The sequence below is a fragment of the Gossypium hirsutum genome, chromosome D12 (genome assembly GCF_007990345.1).
Source record: "Gossypium hirsutum isolate 1008001.06 chromosome D12, Gossypium_hirsutum_v2.1, whole genome shotgun sequence".
Classification (NCBI taxonomy): domain Eukaryota; kingdom Viridiplantae; phylum Streptophyta; class Magnoliopsida; order Malvales; family Malvaceae; genus Gossypium; species Gossypium hirsutum.
In genome coordinates, this window is record NC_053448.1 from 55,164,699 (window position 1) to 55,183,228 (window position 18,530).

The window sequence follows — 18,530 nt, forward strand, 5'->3', positions numbered from 1 at the left end:
TTTGAAAATCATAGAGATAGAAACTAATATAATGGTGAAATTACATTTTAGCTTTCATAAAAATATATAACTTAATTTTGCCTCCTCACAAAAAAAAAAAAAATTCTTCCTCATAACTAACGCTATAAATGAACTAAGCTTGAAAGAACAAACCTTTGTTCGTATTCCTTTGATTATTTTTGAGATTGTTGATGTTTTGTTCATTATAATTAAGAATTTCAAATTTTATTTATGTTCATTTATTTAAAATTATATGTGTTCATATTCGCGTTCTTTCATTTAAATTAAATAAATATATTTGCAACATGTTCACAAACAAACAATTAATAATCATATATGATACATCTTATTTTTAGATATAAAAAATTAAATATTAATATTATATTATAAAATAAAACAAACACACAAACAATAATAATATTATTAATTATATAGTAATTGAGTAATGAAAGAAATTTAAGTAAACATAAAAAAACTTGTTCCTTCATATAAATGAACTAAATAAATTTGATCCATATCTAATTTATATTGTTGTTCAATTTTTTTTCCCAGTTGGGTGTAATTTTCGACCTAACAAAAGCGGAATCACACTTTATAGGATTTGAACCCACGACATTGAGTTTTGGAGACCCACGTTCTATCAAACTGAACTAAGAGCGCTTTCTTATCATAATAAATAATACTATATAAAAAAAAGTATTCTTTTATTTTATAACATAGTTTATGAGAGTTATTTCGAAAACAAAAAAAAGTAAAGTCGATTTTTTTTGTTATTCTCTCAATTCGAAAAAAATGCAACTGGATCTAGTATGTATAAGGCGATCAAAATCTATATGGGTAGAATTTATAGTGAGATCTAAAAAAAAAGCAATTTTTGTTGGCCTTTATCCCTTTTTTTGGTTTATTAGGGTTTTTAGTAGTTAGAACTTTTAGTTATCTTGGTAGGAATTTGATATATTTATTTCTATCTAAACAAATAGTTGTTCTCCACAAGGAATCGTGATATCTATCTATGGGATTACAGGTATCTTCATTAGTCCCTATTTGTGGTTCATGATTTTTTAGAATGTGGGCAGTGATTTTGATCGATTCGATAGAAAAGAGGGAATAGTATGTATTTTTCGTTGGGGTTTTCCTGGAAAAAATCGTCGCATCTTTCTATGATTACTTATAAAAGATATTCGGTCTATCAAAATAGAAGTTAAAGAGGGTATTTATGTTTGTCGTGTCCTTTATAAGGATTCAGAGGTTAGGAGGTCATTCCCTTACCTCGTACTGATGAAAATTTGACTCCGCGTGAAATTGAACAAAAAATTGTTGAATTGGCCTATTTTTGCTTGTACTGGTTGAAGTTTTCTGAAATAAATTGCAGAATAAAAACTTTATTGCCGGGAGGAAAAAACACAATTCAAAAATCCTTATTTATTTTAATAGTAGAACTAAAGTAAAATTTATTTAGAATGCTCATCCAAACCAAAACAAACGTATATGAAAGAGTCATAATATAAAAAAAATATTTTTTCACAAAAGTTAATTTTTAGACATATATAAATATAAAATCACTCAACTTAATTCAGTAAGGGAAAAAAATCGAAATGGTGGATTCATGTATTTTGAAATAAATAAACAAATCTTAAAAAGATGTTTTTCATTTGAACAAACACCGTTGGTTTACAGTATTGTTTAAAATGAAAATTTGGAGAAAGGTCCAACATGAAAGTTGGTGTCAAGAACATGGGTAAAACAAGTCTCAAAAATAAAATAAAAAGGAAGTCATAATTTATAGTATTTAAGGGGTTGCATGAGCCAAAGTAAACATTTGGATGTTATTATATAATTTAACACAATAATAATCTACAATTCATTCCCTTCAAAATAAATCAATAAACACAACCTGTGTCCCGCTCTCGCCTATTTTATTTATTTTATTATCTAATAAAATATTTAATTTAAACTTGTCCGACATTCAGAATCATTGTTGTATGAATAAATAATAACAGCATATAAATTAAAAAAAATTGAAAACATAAGTATTATTAAGCTGATAACTTTTAACTTTTTTTTAAGTATTTTTTAAAATAAAAAAGACTGATTTTTTTTGAGTAAAAAAAATAATTACGTCAAAGTACTATTTCAACATTCAAAACAACTATTACCTTATGTCATGGACTTAGAGTTTTCCCATGCGATCCGTGCGGCCTTAGGCAGTTTCTCTGCTTAAAACGCCTAAGTCAGCCTAACTTGAAACAAAAAAAGGATTCAACAGCAAAAAACGCCCAAGTCAGCTTAACTCGCAACAATAAAGGATTCAATAGAATTCTCTTAAGATTTTCACGAAGAACAGCAGAAGAACGAAGCAAGAACGAGCCTTGAAAGATGAACAAAAACAAGAACACTTGAGAGAAAAGTTTGAGTAAATACTTCTCAAAATTCTTATTAACAACTGAATGAATTACAATGAGTAAAGAGGTCTCTATTTATAGTTGAGCCTCAAAGTACATCAAATGCTACAATTAAAAGCTGTATACAATTAGAACTCTAAGACATAATTAGAAGCTGTATACAATTAGAACTCTAAGATTAAATAATCATATCTTCTTGGGTCCCTTCCCTTATTTATCAGGCTCTTGGGATGGGCTTTTAATCTCTTCAAGCAACGGGCCAGTTTGGTTGGGCCAAATGACCTCCTTCAAATATGATGGATCGCACAAGTTTGTCATGGTTGCGTGTTCCCATGCGCAACCCATGACATTCTCCCCCACTTGTTCTAGTGACACCCTCGTCGCATCTTCATTATGGAACTGGTTAATCTTCCCTTGGAACTGCCACAATGCCTCGGCAGGTTCCCAACTTGCTTCACTATCAGGAAGTCCCTTCCATCGAACTAAGTACTCATGCCGTGGTCGGTGGTACTTTTGTCTAATTACCCGATCTGCCTCAATGTTTTCAACTTCACGATCGTACGACACCTTTACCCCCATGGGTGCTCGTTCGGACTTGCCTCGATTTGGATCCTCTTGATCCCCATGAAAGGGCTTAAGCATGCTTACATGGAAGACTGGGTGGACTTTAAGTTTTGTTGGCAGCTCAAGCTTGTAGGCCACCTTGCCTACTCTCTTCACAACTTTGAACGGCCCCTCATACCTTCGCACAAGACCCTTGTGCAAGCCAGTATATCGCAGAATCAAGTATAGTTTAGCGAGGACTGAGTCACCCACTTGAAACTGCACATCCCTTCGTTTTTGATCAGCCCACTTCTTGTTACGCTTACTTGCCTTGTGTAAACAAGCTCTAGCCAAGTCATTCTTCTCTTCCTTGTCACTTTCACCATGCATTGATGTTTCGTGTCTGAAATCACCATGTAATTGCTCGAAGGGGCAATAAGAGCATTAACATGATCAAGGAAGCTTAGTCCAACCACAAAGTCATAGTCATCCAGTGGTATTACTTTAATAGAAACCTCCATTTGCCGAGTTGAAGATCCACTCCCTTTGCAACCCCCTTGATTGGAACACTTTCTGAGTTTACTATTTTGATCCGACCCACTTCATTTTCTATCTTTAGGCCCAGTTTACAAGCAGCCTCCTCGGATATGAACAAATCAGAAGCGCCTGTGTCAACGAGCGCATTCAATTTTCTGCCGGCCACAATGATGTCTACAAACATCAAACCAGGGCTCATTCTATCTTTGACACCCCCTAGTATCGAACCAAGATTGTTATCCTCCACATCGGACTCCCCCTTTGCTTCCATGGCCGTAAGAGCGGCCTTCTTTGGGCAGTCCTTGATCATATGAGGACCATCACAATGAAAGCAACTTATAAGCCCACTCTTTCTCTTGTCCCAAGGCTTCTTACCATTCCCGTTCCTAGTGGGCCTTTCTTTATCTCCCCACTATTACCCTTTTGATTAAATCTGGGCTTAGAAGAATTGAAATTATCTTTCTTCCCACCAAATTCAGCAAGCGATTCTGCTACTGACATAGCCTTGGTGAGTTCTTGAACTCCTCGGCGTTGCAACTCTTGCTTCACCCACGGTTTTAATCCATCCATGAAGGAAAAGAATGCCTCTTTCTCCCCCATATCTGAGATTTGGAGCATAAGCTCGCTAAACTCCTGCACATACTCCATCACAGTGCCTTGTTGCGCAAGCCGACGCAACTTTGCCCAAGCCTCATCCTCGGCATACTCTAGGTAAAACTGTCCTTTGAACTCACATCGAAACTCCTCCCATGTTTCGATTTCGGTCCCACCACGTCTCACATCAGTGGACCTACGACGCCACCACAACAAAGCAACGTCAGATAAATACATTGCAGCAGTAGTTACCTTAGTGACATCCTCCGTGATGCCTTTGGCACAGAAGTATTGCTAGATTCCCCACAAAAAGTTGTCCACATCTCTTGCGGACCTTGTTCCCTTGAACTCCTTGGGCTTGGGAACATCAATATTGGGCTTGGGTGCGACAGCCGCTAACCCACCATTGCCCAAAGCAACCTTGTAGATTGTGAGTTCACCCTTGAGCTCCGCAATCTCTCCTTTCAAGGCCGCCACCATAGCCTCAATGGCATCATCTCTACTAGTCAACTGTTCCACATTATCGGTCACATACACTTTGAGTTGCTCTTGCATGGACTGCAATCCATCATGGAGCCTATCGTCGACATCATCAATCCTCTCCTTTATATCCCCCGCGAAATTTTCGAGAGTGACGACACGATCCTCTAAAGCTGACAATATGTCCCTCGAGCGACTAGCTTTCCTTGCCCTCCCACGGGTCTCCATTCCCTCAACTTCTTTCGACATCTTTCAACGGTAGCTACGAACCTTAGCTCGGATACCAACTGTCACGGACTTAGAGTTTTCCCACGCGATCCGTGCGGCCTTAGGCAGTTTCTCTGCTTAAAACGCCTAAGTTAGCCTAACTTGAAACAAAAAAAGGATTCAACAGCAAAAAGCGCCCAAGTCAGCTTAACTCGCAACAATAAAGGATTCAATAGAATTCCCTTAAGATTTTCACGAAGAACAGCAGAAGAACGAAGTAAGAACGAGCCTTGAAAGATGAACAAAAACAAGAACACTTGAGAGAAAAGTTTGAGTGAATACTTCTCAAAATTCTTATTAACAACTGAATGAATTACAATGAGTAAAGAGGTCTCTATTTATAGTTGAGCCTCAAAGTACATCAAAGGCTACAATTAAAAGCTGTATACAATTAGAACTCTAAGACATAATTAGAAGCTGTATACAATTAGAACTCTAAGATTAAATAATCATATCTTCTTGGGTCCCTTCCCTTATTTATCAGGCTCTTGGGATGAGCTTTTAATCTCTTCAAGCAACGGGCCAGTTTGGTTGGGCCAAATGACTTCCTTCAAATACGATGGATCGCACAAGTTTGTCATGGTTGCGTGTTCCCATGCGCAACCCATGACACTTACACCTGGATACTTTTGGGCAAAACATATTTTAGCTAAAAAAATCTATAATTTTATTATGTTCCTTAAGACATGCCATAAACGTCATTTCTCAAAACCAAGTAAAAGTTATTCTTACCAAGATTGAATTTGAACCAATCAAATTCTGATCTTAAATAGTTGTAATACAATCAACAACAACAACAACAACAACAACAACAACAAAAACCAATTTAAGTCAAGATTAAAAAGCCTTATGAATTAAGTTCTTTGTTAAGTCAAATTGTGCACTTCTAAAAGTTTCTTTAGAATGTTGTACATTAATTGATCCTTATGTGCTTATCTATTTATGAATTATTATAATAATTATTGGGGATTGATCTATATAAGTAACGAATAAGTAAAATAAAGAAGATTAAACATATAAATATTTATGTGAAAAATTTCTTTGAAGAGGATAAAAACAACGGGTAAATGAGACTTTACTTAATGAGAAAATAAACGAAGAGTACAAGATGGAGAAAATAACCTAAATGAGCAAATCTCTCAAAAACTCTTAATCAATTGTTATATAAGAGATATTCTGTCAACTTTCTAAACAGGATTACAAAGATCCTTTAAATAGACTAATATTAAAGCCTTAATATGACCAGGAAAAGATAACAAAGTTTAACTAGGAGAAGAAGCCCGATTTAAGTTGAATACATGTCGCTATGTTGTGACGTGAGATATCACCTTGTCAAGGCATCGTTCATTGCATTGTCACGACGTCGTACTCCTCCTTATCGTAACGTCGATTCTATTTCTTCTCTAATTTGTCTGAAAATACTAATACTAAATAATTGTGATTAGAAAACTTAACTGTGGATTATAATACTTTCACATTTGTCTTAATTAACAACCAACAAATTCTTTTAGCATTAAGAAAAAACCTCCCTTTTTATTTCCCCTACTTTGCACACAAAATTCAATCATGACTTAAATCTTTTTTAAAGTTTGATACTTAAAAATGAAAGCTATTCAATTACTTCTTTCATCATCTTTTCGCTCGAAAGATTTAAATATAAAATATAAGAAAAATAAAATGAATTAAATAAACTTTTGAATATATTGATATTATTAAATTATTTTATAAAAATAAAATTTTAGAAATTGAATATTCGAAATCTTTATTATCCTGAGTAGCAAATTCTAATATCCAAAATATTTATATTAAAATCAAAGTAAATTTAAATAATAAATATTCTTACCTCATATTCCTATGAATTAATACAAAATAACAAATCTTATAATTCAAATATGTTATATATATAAATTTTTAAAAAAATTTAAACAAATTTGAACATTAAAATTTTTATTATACATTTAATGCCTATATATATATAAAGAATGATTGTGTTAAGTTCATATTGTCTTGAGTCATATTATAGTATACTAATCACTCTATTATGCTTAAATTTATGATTTAATTTGTACATTCTTATTTTATCTAATTTTCTCCTTTTATTATTATAACCTTATTAGTTAGTCCAAATCATTAACGCCATTAATAATTTCAGTAATTGACGTGAATTTTTTTCAAACATTTATTTCAACTCATAATATTAAAAATATAAATTTTTTTGTTATAATAGTATCTTTTATAAAAAAATCACTTTAATATTTTAATCTAAATAATTAATATTTGGACTAACTAATAACATTATAAAAATATAAGAACTAAATTATATTAAAAATCAAAATACAAAATTAAATCTCAAATGTAAGAGACCAAAACTGAATAAAATTATTTTGCTATAATATGGAAAAAAGAAAAGACATTCTTTTTATCCATAGTTAATTTATAGATTTACAATTTTTATTTATCCTAAAATCCAATAACCTGGGCTATCATTTCAAATTTAAGTTCTTTGTTAATTATGCTTTATCATTAAACTTTCATTATTTTAATACTACTTTATTGGCCAAACAGGTTTGGCATATCGCCATATCCTAAAGAAACCCATTAGAGCTGATTGTTACAATCCTCAAGGCTCACTATTTTCCCTCAGAATCTCTTCTTACTTACGGTAGAAAAGAGATGGTACGAAACTATGATTCCACGTCATTCCTATCTCTTTTTAATAGAAGAATGACAAATCAGATTTTTCCTATGATATTTAACTTTTTCCTTCTGAAAAAATTCAAATCCAACTAAAAATGATAAAAATCAGGAGAAAAAATTAATTTGTCATTCTCCTAGGAAATGGATAGGAATGATGTGAAATCACAGTTTCATACAATCCTTTCTCACTTATAGTATTCGCCATAACACCTTATATATATATAATATGTCAATTTACTACACTCATGATATAGATTGAAAGATAAATATCACATATATAAAAATTATATTTACTAAAAATAATGATATTTGCAATAATTATTTAATTTTATAAATAAAAAAGATGAATTAAAAAATATTTATTAATTATAAACATTAATTAAAAATAAAAATAAAAAACTTGAAATAAAAAATACATATTAAAATGTTGATAAGAGGAATCAAACTAACACTCAATGATGAAATCACAATTATCTAACCATCTAACCAAAATAACTAATGTGTCAAAAGTATTAATTAAAAATATAAAAAATATAAAAAACTTAAAACAACATAAAATAAAAATAATGGAGAATAATTGAACCCAAGACTCAAGGACAAAAACACTAATATTTAACCATATAACCAAAAAAAATTAATTTGTTAATTTTTAGTGAAAATGAGTCTTATAGGATGCCTTTTCAGCTGACGTGACTGAAAGCACACCCTATAGGACGTGTTTTCCTTTCTCGCGTAAAAAACAACATAGATTGGTAAATTTAAAAAACAACAACATAATTTCTCAATTTTTATTATTTTTCAGCATATACTTATAAATTAACGGTTTGTAAAGGTTATATTTTAATATCTAAAATATAATTTATATATTTAAATTAAATAATACAAATTTATATAAATTACTTAAAAATATTTCAAATTTATATTTTATATACGAAATATTAATAATAAGTTAAAAAATTATTTTTTCAATTTTTATTAAAATATTATAATAATAACGAATCTGAATATTACATATTTTCTTTATTTTATAACATCATATTTAAAATAAGAACTAAACATTTAAATTCTAATCCAAAATTAAAAAATATATATTTTAAACACATTTTTCTCTTCTATTTATCGTCCATCTATGTAAGATATGTTAGGATGTTCATAGTTTAGTTAAAATCGAATTAACCGACCGAATTGATCTAATTCGGTTAATCGGTTAGTGATTAAATTTAGTTTGACCGAAAATCAATTAATAATTTTTGAAATTTTGGTTATCAATTAATTCAATTCGAAATCAGGTAATTAACCAAAATAAGTAATATATATTATATATAATATATTTTTTATATTAGCAATGTATTTTTCAAACTATTTTTTTTATATTAATCAAAATTAGGTAATTTTTACATTTCGAATAATTTAATTAATAATAATTCAGTTAGGATAATTTAAACTACCTAAGGGATGCGATTAGTTTTAAAAGGAATTGACGAAGAATACGGGTGATTATATGTCGACCCGACCCGACTCTTTGAACGAAAACAACGGTTGGCCATTTTGGCGCGCGATAAAGAGAAATGAAAGCCTCACTACCCTACCCTTTAGTTTGTTAGTTTTATGCACAAAGAAAGTAATTTGGAACCTTGACTTCCAATAATGGATGAAAGCGCAACGTGGAGACTCCCTGAATCGGATTGGTACTCTCCAAGACGACTCCACGACTGTCCCACCCATTACAGTTTTCCGGTACCATTCATCTTTTTCTTCTTCAATCAAGAAACACCCTGTTTCTGCATTCTTCTTCATTCCATCTGTTGTAAGTATTAGTTATTTGCTTCTTTCTTGATTTCATTTGTTTTTCCTTACTGGGTTTATGAAATGCAAAAAGGGGGATCGCTTCTTACCCAACAGATGTTTGATGGATCTTGATAAAGCCCACACTTTGTTGACCAGCAAGACCCCGCAGTTCAACACTAGTTCAAATTTCAATGTTCCTCTGTCTTCTTCTCCATTATTTGTCTTGAATTTCTGAAATTTTATGGATATAATCTATCAATCAGTTTCAATATATCTTGAATTTTGTTTTCTTCAGATGGAAACTGACAGTTGATTTCTAATTTTGTTTATCTTGATTGCTCGGGCAGCAAGCATATCGTCAAAAACTGATAGAGAATCTATCTTTAGATTCTCAAGGGAGACCATTTAAGATAATGGTTTTCAGGGGAAGCCCAAAATCCAGTCGAAAATCCATTCGTTTTGTTGATGAGTTGAGACAAGAAGTTGCAGCCATATTTGAAAAAGATTGCAAACAAACTCCATACCGATGCATCCCCAAGGTGTTTAATTCAATGCCACATACTTCCCATTTTTCCTCCCTCTTGTTGTATTATCCATTCTTGTCTCAATGGGATTTTGGTTGTGAGCTTACAATTTACACACCATCAAAGATATTCTTCTTTGGCAAAAAGTATCCACTGAGCTACTTAGTTCTTCACAAATCCTTGAGAGGTTTATGGTACGAGTACCCAAAATGAACAATACCGCCCATGCACTCGGTCCTTAAGAGCAATTATAACTGACAGATAGTAGTTTTGAACAATTAGCTTCATGTTTTCTTAAATGAAATCTATGGCCTCCTATATGTTAATTGTGGGACGTGGGTGCAGGGAGAAAAGAGGGTTTTGGATGCACCAAGGCTCAGAAATGACTACTATTCGAACATCATGAGTTGGGGTATAAACAACATTCTTGCTGTTGCTTTGGGTCCCGAACTCTACTTATGGAACTCAGAGGACCAGGCAGTACACAAGTTGTTGCAGGTTCGTGGTGGGAACGATTGGCCTACGAGTGTAACCTGGTCCGAGGATGCCAGTACTTTAGCTGTTGGATATATGTGCTCCAATCTTCAGCTCTGGGATGTTGAGTCTTCCAAACTTGTATGTCTTTTGTTCTCCCTCTGTTGACGAGATTGATTCATTGTTTCCAGGCTCTTTGAAGGTTGCTTAGAAGTATGAAGTAATGATATGCTAACATTACAGATCAGAAGCCTTCAAGGTCATAGTGGAAGGATAGCATCCACAGCATGGAATGGTCACATTTTAACATCAGGAAGCCGTGACAAATCCATTATCAATCATGATGGTATTCGAATACCATATTCTTTCACTGAACTATCTTAACATTTCCGGGAAATCTCTCTCATACACGTTCTGATTTGCAGTTAGAGCAGCAAACAGCTTGGCTTCCTGCATAAAAAGACATGCTGATGAAGTGTGTGGCTTGAAATGGTCAACTGAAGGCAATAGATTGGCAAGTGGAGGCAATGAAAATCTGTTATATATATGGGAAGCTTCAAAAATGAGTTCATCCAAATTTCTACATCGACTCAGTGATCATTGTGCTGCAGTCAAGGCCCTTGCTTGGTGCCCTTACCAGAACAATGTTCTTGCCTCTGGGGGAGGCTTGAGTGATGGTTGTATTAAGATATGGAATACAGAAAAAGGAATTTGCATTAACAACATAGAAACCAAAGCACAGGTAAATTACAACTCATTGTTACTCTTTTAACATACTCGTGCCAAACGCACTTCTGTATCCAACGCTCACACCGGACCCTAAGTAACATAGCTACCAACTTTTCATCATTAAAAAGAATTGATATGCTTGGTTTTAGGATTGAAACTGCAGCAATGCTTTTCTGGGAAAGCATTAACCATTTGCTTCAAATGGGGCAGATTTGTGGCCTGGAGTGGAACAGACATCACAAGGAGATATTGAGTGGCCATGGTTACAGCATAAGGGAGAATCAGAACAAACTGTGCCTATGGAGGTACCCTTCAATGACCAAAGTGGGGGAGTTAGGGAATCACAAATCCAGAATTATCAACCTATGCCAGGTTTTAACTATTCAGACTTTTATAAGTTGAGAAGCTAGTAGGAAAAAAAAATCATTTGCAAAACAACATGAAAGTTTTATGTTTTCCATGTTTGTTTGTTGTAGAGCCCTGATGGAATAACTGTGATATCTGCTGGGGCAGATGAGACCCTTCGATTTTGGGACGTTTTTGGACCCCCTACTGCTGGTGCTGGGAACTCAATGGTTTCAGATCTTCAAGGTCTTTTGTCTTTTAGAACATCCCTATTAAGGTAATAGCATGGGGTGCAATAATTCGAAACATGCTACCATCCTTTTAATTTATTTTGGTTGTTCTTAGATATTCAGAGCTAGTTTCTTTTTCTTTTTTCCTCTCACTGTATACCTTTACTACTGATATTATTAAGGAAATTAGTTCATGCAAGTAGCATAAGCAAAAATTAATGAAAAGAATACATAATTTGCCCATTTTATCCATTGTGCACAAAAGTTCCGAGTTAATAAACCTAAATAATAAAATTATTTAAAATTAACCGTGCTCTTTATTTTCTTTAAAAGATTTATGTCCAATAACCGTGTCCAACACATTCATGTCAGTGTCAGTCGCATCAACATTCGCCTAAATAATAAAATTATTTATGATAAATAGAAGATGAATTTATTTCCTTTTTCTTTTTGTCCCTCAAAAACTGTACAAAGCTCGGGCTTAGGCTTCGTCAAAAGAATGAAAAGCATGCCGCGCACATGTTTACCAATTACAAGGAAAAAGGTTTATTATACACATCAAATGGCTCGGTGGCTGTTAACTGTGGCTCCTGCAACAAAGTACATTAGTACAGCATGAGAGATCTGATACTAATCTTGCCTTGGCTTACAAGCATATACGAAGTAAATAAAATGTATGCATTCAACATGTTTGATGATACCTGTCTTGATCTGCCACCGAGGCTGCCGCCTGTTAAGAGCATTGTGAGAAGAGAGGTAACAAATCCGCCCTCATCCACATGACGAATGTTGGAACGCATTGCGTTTAGCATGTTACCGTAAGTGGTCGCATGCCCATATTCAATAGCTTGGATGAAGGAGTAAGTCATTGCACCGGTGGAAGTAATCTTAGATAAGGCCTGTTTTCACATAGCATAAACTGAACATTTTAGAACTCTGGACTGGATGATCAAGCTTGAAGTACCGGAGTATGATTATGACATTACTGAAGTGTCTGCGGAGGTTTGATCATCGGCACAGCCACTGAAGGAAATGACTTCCCCACCATTTGTTCCTTTCCACATTCCGCTCCGAGGACGGTGATCCTCCCAGACGTATCTCCCCTTCCTATATTATATCCCAATGGAACAATATACAGTTATGCGTTACGAAATTAGTATCGCCAGGAAAATGTGACATACGGAAACATTTGACTAACCTGTCCATTTTACAGAGGTATGGTAAATCTAATACGGTGCCACTATGGCAAGCGTCAATGATTGCGTGAAGCTTAACACCGCAAGGTAGAGGCCTGACGATGGTTGCATTGATTTCATCATCTATGATCGTTCCCTGAGACTCGAAGTCCAATGGACAAAGGGTCTCGTCGTATCCGTCCACCTCATCTCCATTGTCGTCCTTTTGCTGCGAGCCATGACCAGAGTAGTGGAACACTAAGGAATCTCCAGGCTGACAACCTTGGACAAGCCAACGCAATGCCATTCTTATGTTGCGTTTCGTTGGACGCTTGTAAGGATCAGTTTCTTCTTCTGCAAATGATATTCAGATCACAAGAAGTCTCGATTATTACCAATATTTAAACAAAAATTGAAACCATTCTTTTTGCTTCTTTAAAAAAAAATTGTCAAATATTCTGCAGAAGTGTTATCTATGAAGTTGATATCCAACATGAATGCGAGACATGATTTTTTTTCCTTTTATCCAAATTGACCCACAGAATGATTCGAGAAGTTTATCAGAAACTATATACTAATGTCAACTAGTACCATTTTCAAGTCCAATACTTGAGAACAAAAATTATACAAATGGGATATAATGATATACACAAGTTGAAACGCCTTCCTTTCTTGACATTCTAAATTAATCAAGAATTTTAAGTTATGGCACAGTCATTAAATTTTGTGTGTGTGTATATTCCAATTGAATTAAGCAATTGGAATGAATAAATAACTAAAAGAAGGAGAAGAAAAACAAAGGTTACCCGTAAGCATAATAATGGAGGACTCGGGAAACATGAAGCGATTCACCAACAAGAACTTCATGCAGTTGGCATCGTTAATACAACCATTAAGTTCATACTGGGTGTTTTTGTAAGACACGCCGCAAATAACAGCGCGCTTGCGGCCATGAGCCTGCGGTGGGGGACCGGGCGGCGCGTGGTTGTAAGGAGATGGAAGAGGTTGTTGTTGGTGGGAGGAAGAGGGAAGAGGTAGGGGTAGGGAGCGAGGGTCAGCTATGAGGGTGATAGCTTGGCAGAGGACGCAGCATATGGAGTTTGCAGCCGGCGGGAGGTGCAGTGGCGCGTGGCAATTAGAACAGTTGACCTGCATTAACATGGGTGTTGATGATGTTGAAAGGGAGAGGCTTGGAATATGGTGTTGTTTAGTAATAAGTAAATTGATGATTGAAAGAATATAAAGTGAAAAAATTGAGTGGAAAGGAAGGTGGGGCGGAAGCTCAACTATCACACGACTTTGACTTGGGGTCTACACCTTATGTTCCTTGAAACCGAAATGAAAATAATAAAATATGAAATATATTAAACAAATAATATAATACCGATTAAAATCTTTCCAAATTTAATTTATCTCAATTTAGTTTCTCTTTTGTTTTCCGTCTGCTTTTTTCTTGTAATGGCCTCACCCCAATTTTTTTTATGTTTTCCATTTTCTTATGAAATAATTCCAGTCAGATTATTCAAAAAAAAATATATTTTTTGAGATAAAAAGAATTTACTTGATAATCATTTAACAGACAAATGATACAGTATTGAACTTGAATTTAACAATTTTAAATTCAAAAAGTAAAGGAATTGAATTCCTTGAAATAAAAGTAGGGATCAAATTCTAAATATATTTTAACCTATGATACTAGATTTATGGCACACAGTGTCTTTTTGTTTAAATATCTTTATTATATAGAAAAAAAAGACAAAAACACACTTATAAAATATAACTTAATTTGTATATAAGGGGTTATTTTAATAATTTCACAACTGATTGGTGTCTTATTGACAGGGGTGTAGTTAGGGGGCTAGTAGGGCCCCGGCCCTCCTAAAATGAGAAAAATTTTCATTTAGATCCTCTAAATTTTTTAAAATTTTAAATTAATAAAGGTAAAATTATACTTTGGCCCCCCTTAAAATGATAAAAAATTGATTTACCTATTTAAATATTATAAAGATATAGGCTATTAAAATAGTGAAATTACATTTTTACTATCGTAAAAAATTACAATTTAATTTTGGCCCCCCTAAAAAAATTTCCTAACTTTACCCCTGCTGATTGACCCGTAACACCAACGCAGTAAAACATTTAATATAAACTAAAATTTCTATCACGTGCATATGCGTGTAAGAATTACATATTTAGAACACATGGATTTGTTTAAAATCAACATACAATAAATAATGAAACATATGGTTTGAAATTAATTAATAATAACACATGTAATATGTACAATATTAAAATAGAAATTTTTAATATATAGAATTGACAAAAGTAATACAGTATGTATAATAAAATTAGAATGTGAATATTATATTTAAGTAAAGCTTTGGTTTAGTGGTAAAATTAATGTTTTATTTATGTGATTTGCATGTGTTCAAATCTAATTACATACAAATTTTATTGGGTTTTTAAATAAAAAATAAAATGATTAAATACTCTCGAATAATATATCTACCTTATTTTAATTACGAAAGGACATTTTTATAATTTTCTAAACTTGAGTTGGTTCTCGATTGACTCATGGCACCAACTCAATTAAGGATTTAAATAATAATATAAAATAAAATTAAAATATAAATATTATATTAAAATAAAGTTTTGGTTTAGTGATAAAATTAATATTTTATTGATGTTAATAACAAGAGTTTAAATCCAATTACAAGAAAATTTTTATTGGTTTTTTAAAATAAAAAAAATTAAACTACTATATCTTATTTTAATTATAAAAATATATTTTCATAATTTTAAAATCAAGTTGGTATTCAATTGATCTATCACAAAAATTTAATCAAAAATTTAAATAATAATATATATAGATAGATGATATGTTCAATAGAGGATTTTTTTTATATAATCAATGCTTTCTAGTACTATTTTACTCTCAATTTAAAAAATCTAGCCACTCAACTTTCTTTCAATCAGAACTTAGGGTTAATTTAGAAATACTTTTAAAAATTTTTTTAGGTTAATTTTTAATTTGGGAGAAGCACTTTTTCTTAAAAAAAAAACAGTTTATTTATTTGTCCTAAAAATATTTTTTATCTCAAAAGTATTTCTTAAAAGTAATACCAAACTACCTCTTAGTCTTTTCCGACCACGACCTTTTCAACAAATTTCTTTAGATTTTTCTTTTAGATATTAGTTTTTTTAGTTATAGTGTACTCTATTTTTTCTAAAAACTATGGTGGTTATAGTTTCATTCTATTTTGCTTTCTTTGAACGTTGTATTGGTTCTTGTCTACCATGTTTTCTATGAAAGTAATGGTGGATTTAGTTTTTGTTTTAGCTTTTATCTTTTAGTTTTGTCTCTAGTTGTGTTTTAGCGTATATATGAGTTGGAACCAAATAGATAAGTACTATCAACCCATTTAAACTCTTACATAATAATATAAATTATATGTGGTGCATTTTTGTTTTTAATACTAAGAGTTGTGTATGGTTCAATTTTTTAACATCAATAATTTCATAAAAAAAATTCTGCAATACAATAATTAATTGATGATCAAAAGGTGTCATTTTGTGTGCATGATATTATCAATATTATATTTTATCACATTCACAATGTGGATGAATGAAAGTATTTTTGTATTAATAAAATTATTTCAATAAATGATTAGTGTTGGAGTAGTAAGAAATTTCTATTTAAATTAGTTGACCTTGTGTTTGATTCTTAAATAATGTTTTTTAGTTGTTTTATTTGAAATCTTATATATAAATATTAAAGGATAAAAATATTTTTATAATAATATTAATTATCCTTTAAGATAAAAATATTTTGATAATTTCATAATTGAATTGATGTTAAATTAACTCGTGACACTAACTTAATTAACTGTATAATAAAACATAATTAAAATACTGAGAGTAAGAGACCTAAACTCGTGCGTGGACCAGATTTTTCCCACATCTCATGAATTGAAAGAAAAAATCATTTGAAACTTGAATTCCAAATTCCATCTAGTGATAAACTTTTTCTTTATTTATATAAACCTAACAAATAATTTATTAATGAGTGGCAATGCGAGGAATCCTCCAAAAGCTTACGTTCCCAGACATTTTCGTCACCAATTTATCTTATAAATTGGAGTCACTCAAAAAGCAAACACACCATAAAATAAAAATAAAAAATAAAAAATATTACCCAAAAAAACATATTACCCAAAAAAAGAGGGGGAAGAAAAAGAATGGAAAACAGTGAAGTTTATGCAGTAATCTGCATAAGTATTCTCTTGATTGCTCCGGTAATTGTATCCCAACAAATACCGGCAGATAAACGGCAAGTAAATGCTTGGTTTGAAGGCATTATCAAGCCTGTGAAAGAAAGGGGTAACAGCTTAGACCCAGAGTTGATTCAGGCTGAGAGTAATCCTAAAGTCATAAAGGTGAGGCAAGGTGGTGGTGGAGAATTCAATAGCGTAAAGAAAGCCATCGAGAGTGTTGCATTAGGGAATACCAAGCGTGTGATTATATCCATCGGACCTGGGGTTTACAAAGAGAAAATCAAAATTGAACGAGGGAAGCCATTCATTACATTGTTGGGAAATCCAAAAAACATGCCCAATTTGACATTCGGCGGCACCGCCAAGGAGTATGGAACCGTTAACAGCGCCACTCTAATTGCTGAGTCTAATTACTTTGTGGCAGCTAATCTCAATATAGTGGTATGTTAATGTAGACATAATTGGTTGAACTGAATGCATTGCATGGGTAAGTTTGAATCGTAATGAATTGGGATTGTTTTTATAGAACTTAGCTTCAAAGCCAGAAGGCGGGAAGACGATAGGAGGACAAGTGGTTGCCTTGAGAGTGTCTGGCGATAGGTCGCCTATCTATAACTACAATATCTACGGTTTCCAGGAAACGTGAGATGACAAGGGTAACCATTTCTTCAAGGACTACTATGTTTTAGGCACGGTTGATTTTATTTTCGGAAGTGGGAAATCTTTGTATCTGGTACTATTCTTCTTGAACAAAATAAATTTAACAACAACACATGTTATATTAAATGTATATATTGATTGGAAAAGTTGGATATAGAACACGAACATATTTGTGGAGAAGCGAGAAGGTGAAGGATTTACAGTGACAACAACACAAGCGAGAGAAAGTTCATCGGAGGACAAGGGTTATTCGTTCGTGCATGGCAGCATTATCAGAACAACCAACAATTCATTTTTGGGGAGGGCTTCAAGGAGCAATCCAAGAGTTGTTTATGCATTTACATGAGCAACGTTGTCAATACTGCTGGATGGTCTCATAATAGGGTTCCTGAAAGAGCCGAGTAAGATAAATTACTTTTTCTATATATATTAATCCTTGTAAGAAACGAAATCTTATTAAGGTGAGAATGATGTAGAGGTGCTCATGGGCCGGGCCGGGCCGGGTTCGGGTCGGGCCCATAAAAAATTTCATCCCGGGTTTGGCCTGGCCCAAAATATGGGCCTAAAATTTTGCCCAGGCCCGGCCCGGGAAAAAATCATAAGCCCGGGCCCTGCCTGGATCGGCCCATTTTTTAATAAAATACCAAAAATTTATTCTAAAAATTTTAAAATTTTTAAAAATTATTTTAAAAATATTTTAAAATTAAAAAAATTTAAAAAAGTATTTTTAAAATTAAAAAAATTTAAAAATAAATATATTTATTATATCAGGCCGTGCCGGGCCGGGCCCGGACAAAAAAAGTTGTACCCG

General features: G+C 32.8%; 2 protein-coding genes and 1 pseudogene across 4 annotated transcripts; 2 read left to right on the top strand and 1 right to left on the bottom strand.

The window, feature by feature from the left end:
- Window positions 1-9,027: 9,027 nt before the first annotated feature.
- LOC107946637 (cell division cycle 20.5, cofactor of APC complex) lies at window positions 9,028-11,809 on the top strand. Of its 2 annotated transcripts, XM_016881049.2 has the most exons (8): window positions 9,028-9,257; window positions 9,400-9,501; window positions 9,656-9,847; window positions 10,178-10,447; window positions 10,550-10,652; window positions 10,732-11,048; window positions 11,246-11,407; window positions 11,512-11,809. In XM_016881049.2, exons 1-8 carry the CDS (start codon window positions 9,168-9,170, stop codon window positions 11,659-11,661), a joined length of 1,386 nt encoding a protein of 461 aa, XP_016736538.2. In that variant the 5' UTR covers window positions 9,028-9,167; the 3' UTR covers window positions 11,662-11,809. The 2 variants fall into 2 exon arrangements, with proteins under 2 accessions (XP_016736538.2, XP_040963166.1); XM_041107232.1 differs by lacking the exon at window positions 9,400-9,501 and having other exon boundaries at window positions 9,029-9,257.
- A 198-nt stretch (window positions 11,810-12,007) lies between these two features.
- LOC107946636 (metacaspase-1) lies at window positions 12,008-14,004 on the bottom strand. Of its 2 annotated transcripts, XM_016881048.2 has the most exons (5): window positions 13,592-14,004; window positions 12,809-13,139; window positions 12,597-12,717; window positions 12,312-12,509; window positions 12,008-12,200 (listed from the first exon to the last, which is right to left on the bottom strand). In XM_016881048.2, the coding sequence occupies exons 1-5, from the start codon at window positions 13,944-13,946 to the stop codon at window positions 12,141-12,143; spliced, it is 1,065 nt and encodes a 354-aa protein (XP_016736537.1). In that variant the 5' UTR covers window positions 13,947-14,004; the 3' UTR covers window positions 12,008-12,140. The 2 variants fall into 2 exon arrangements, with proteins under 2 accessions (XP_016736537.1, XP_016736536.1); XM_016881047.2 differs by having other exon boundaries at window positions 12,008-12,509.
- Window positions 14,005-16,933: 2,929 nt separating this feature from the next.
- The window catches only part of LOC107946641 (pectinesterase 1-like), a 63,824-nt pseudogene continuing 62,227 nt past the window's right edge, over window positions 16,934-18,530 (top strand).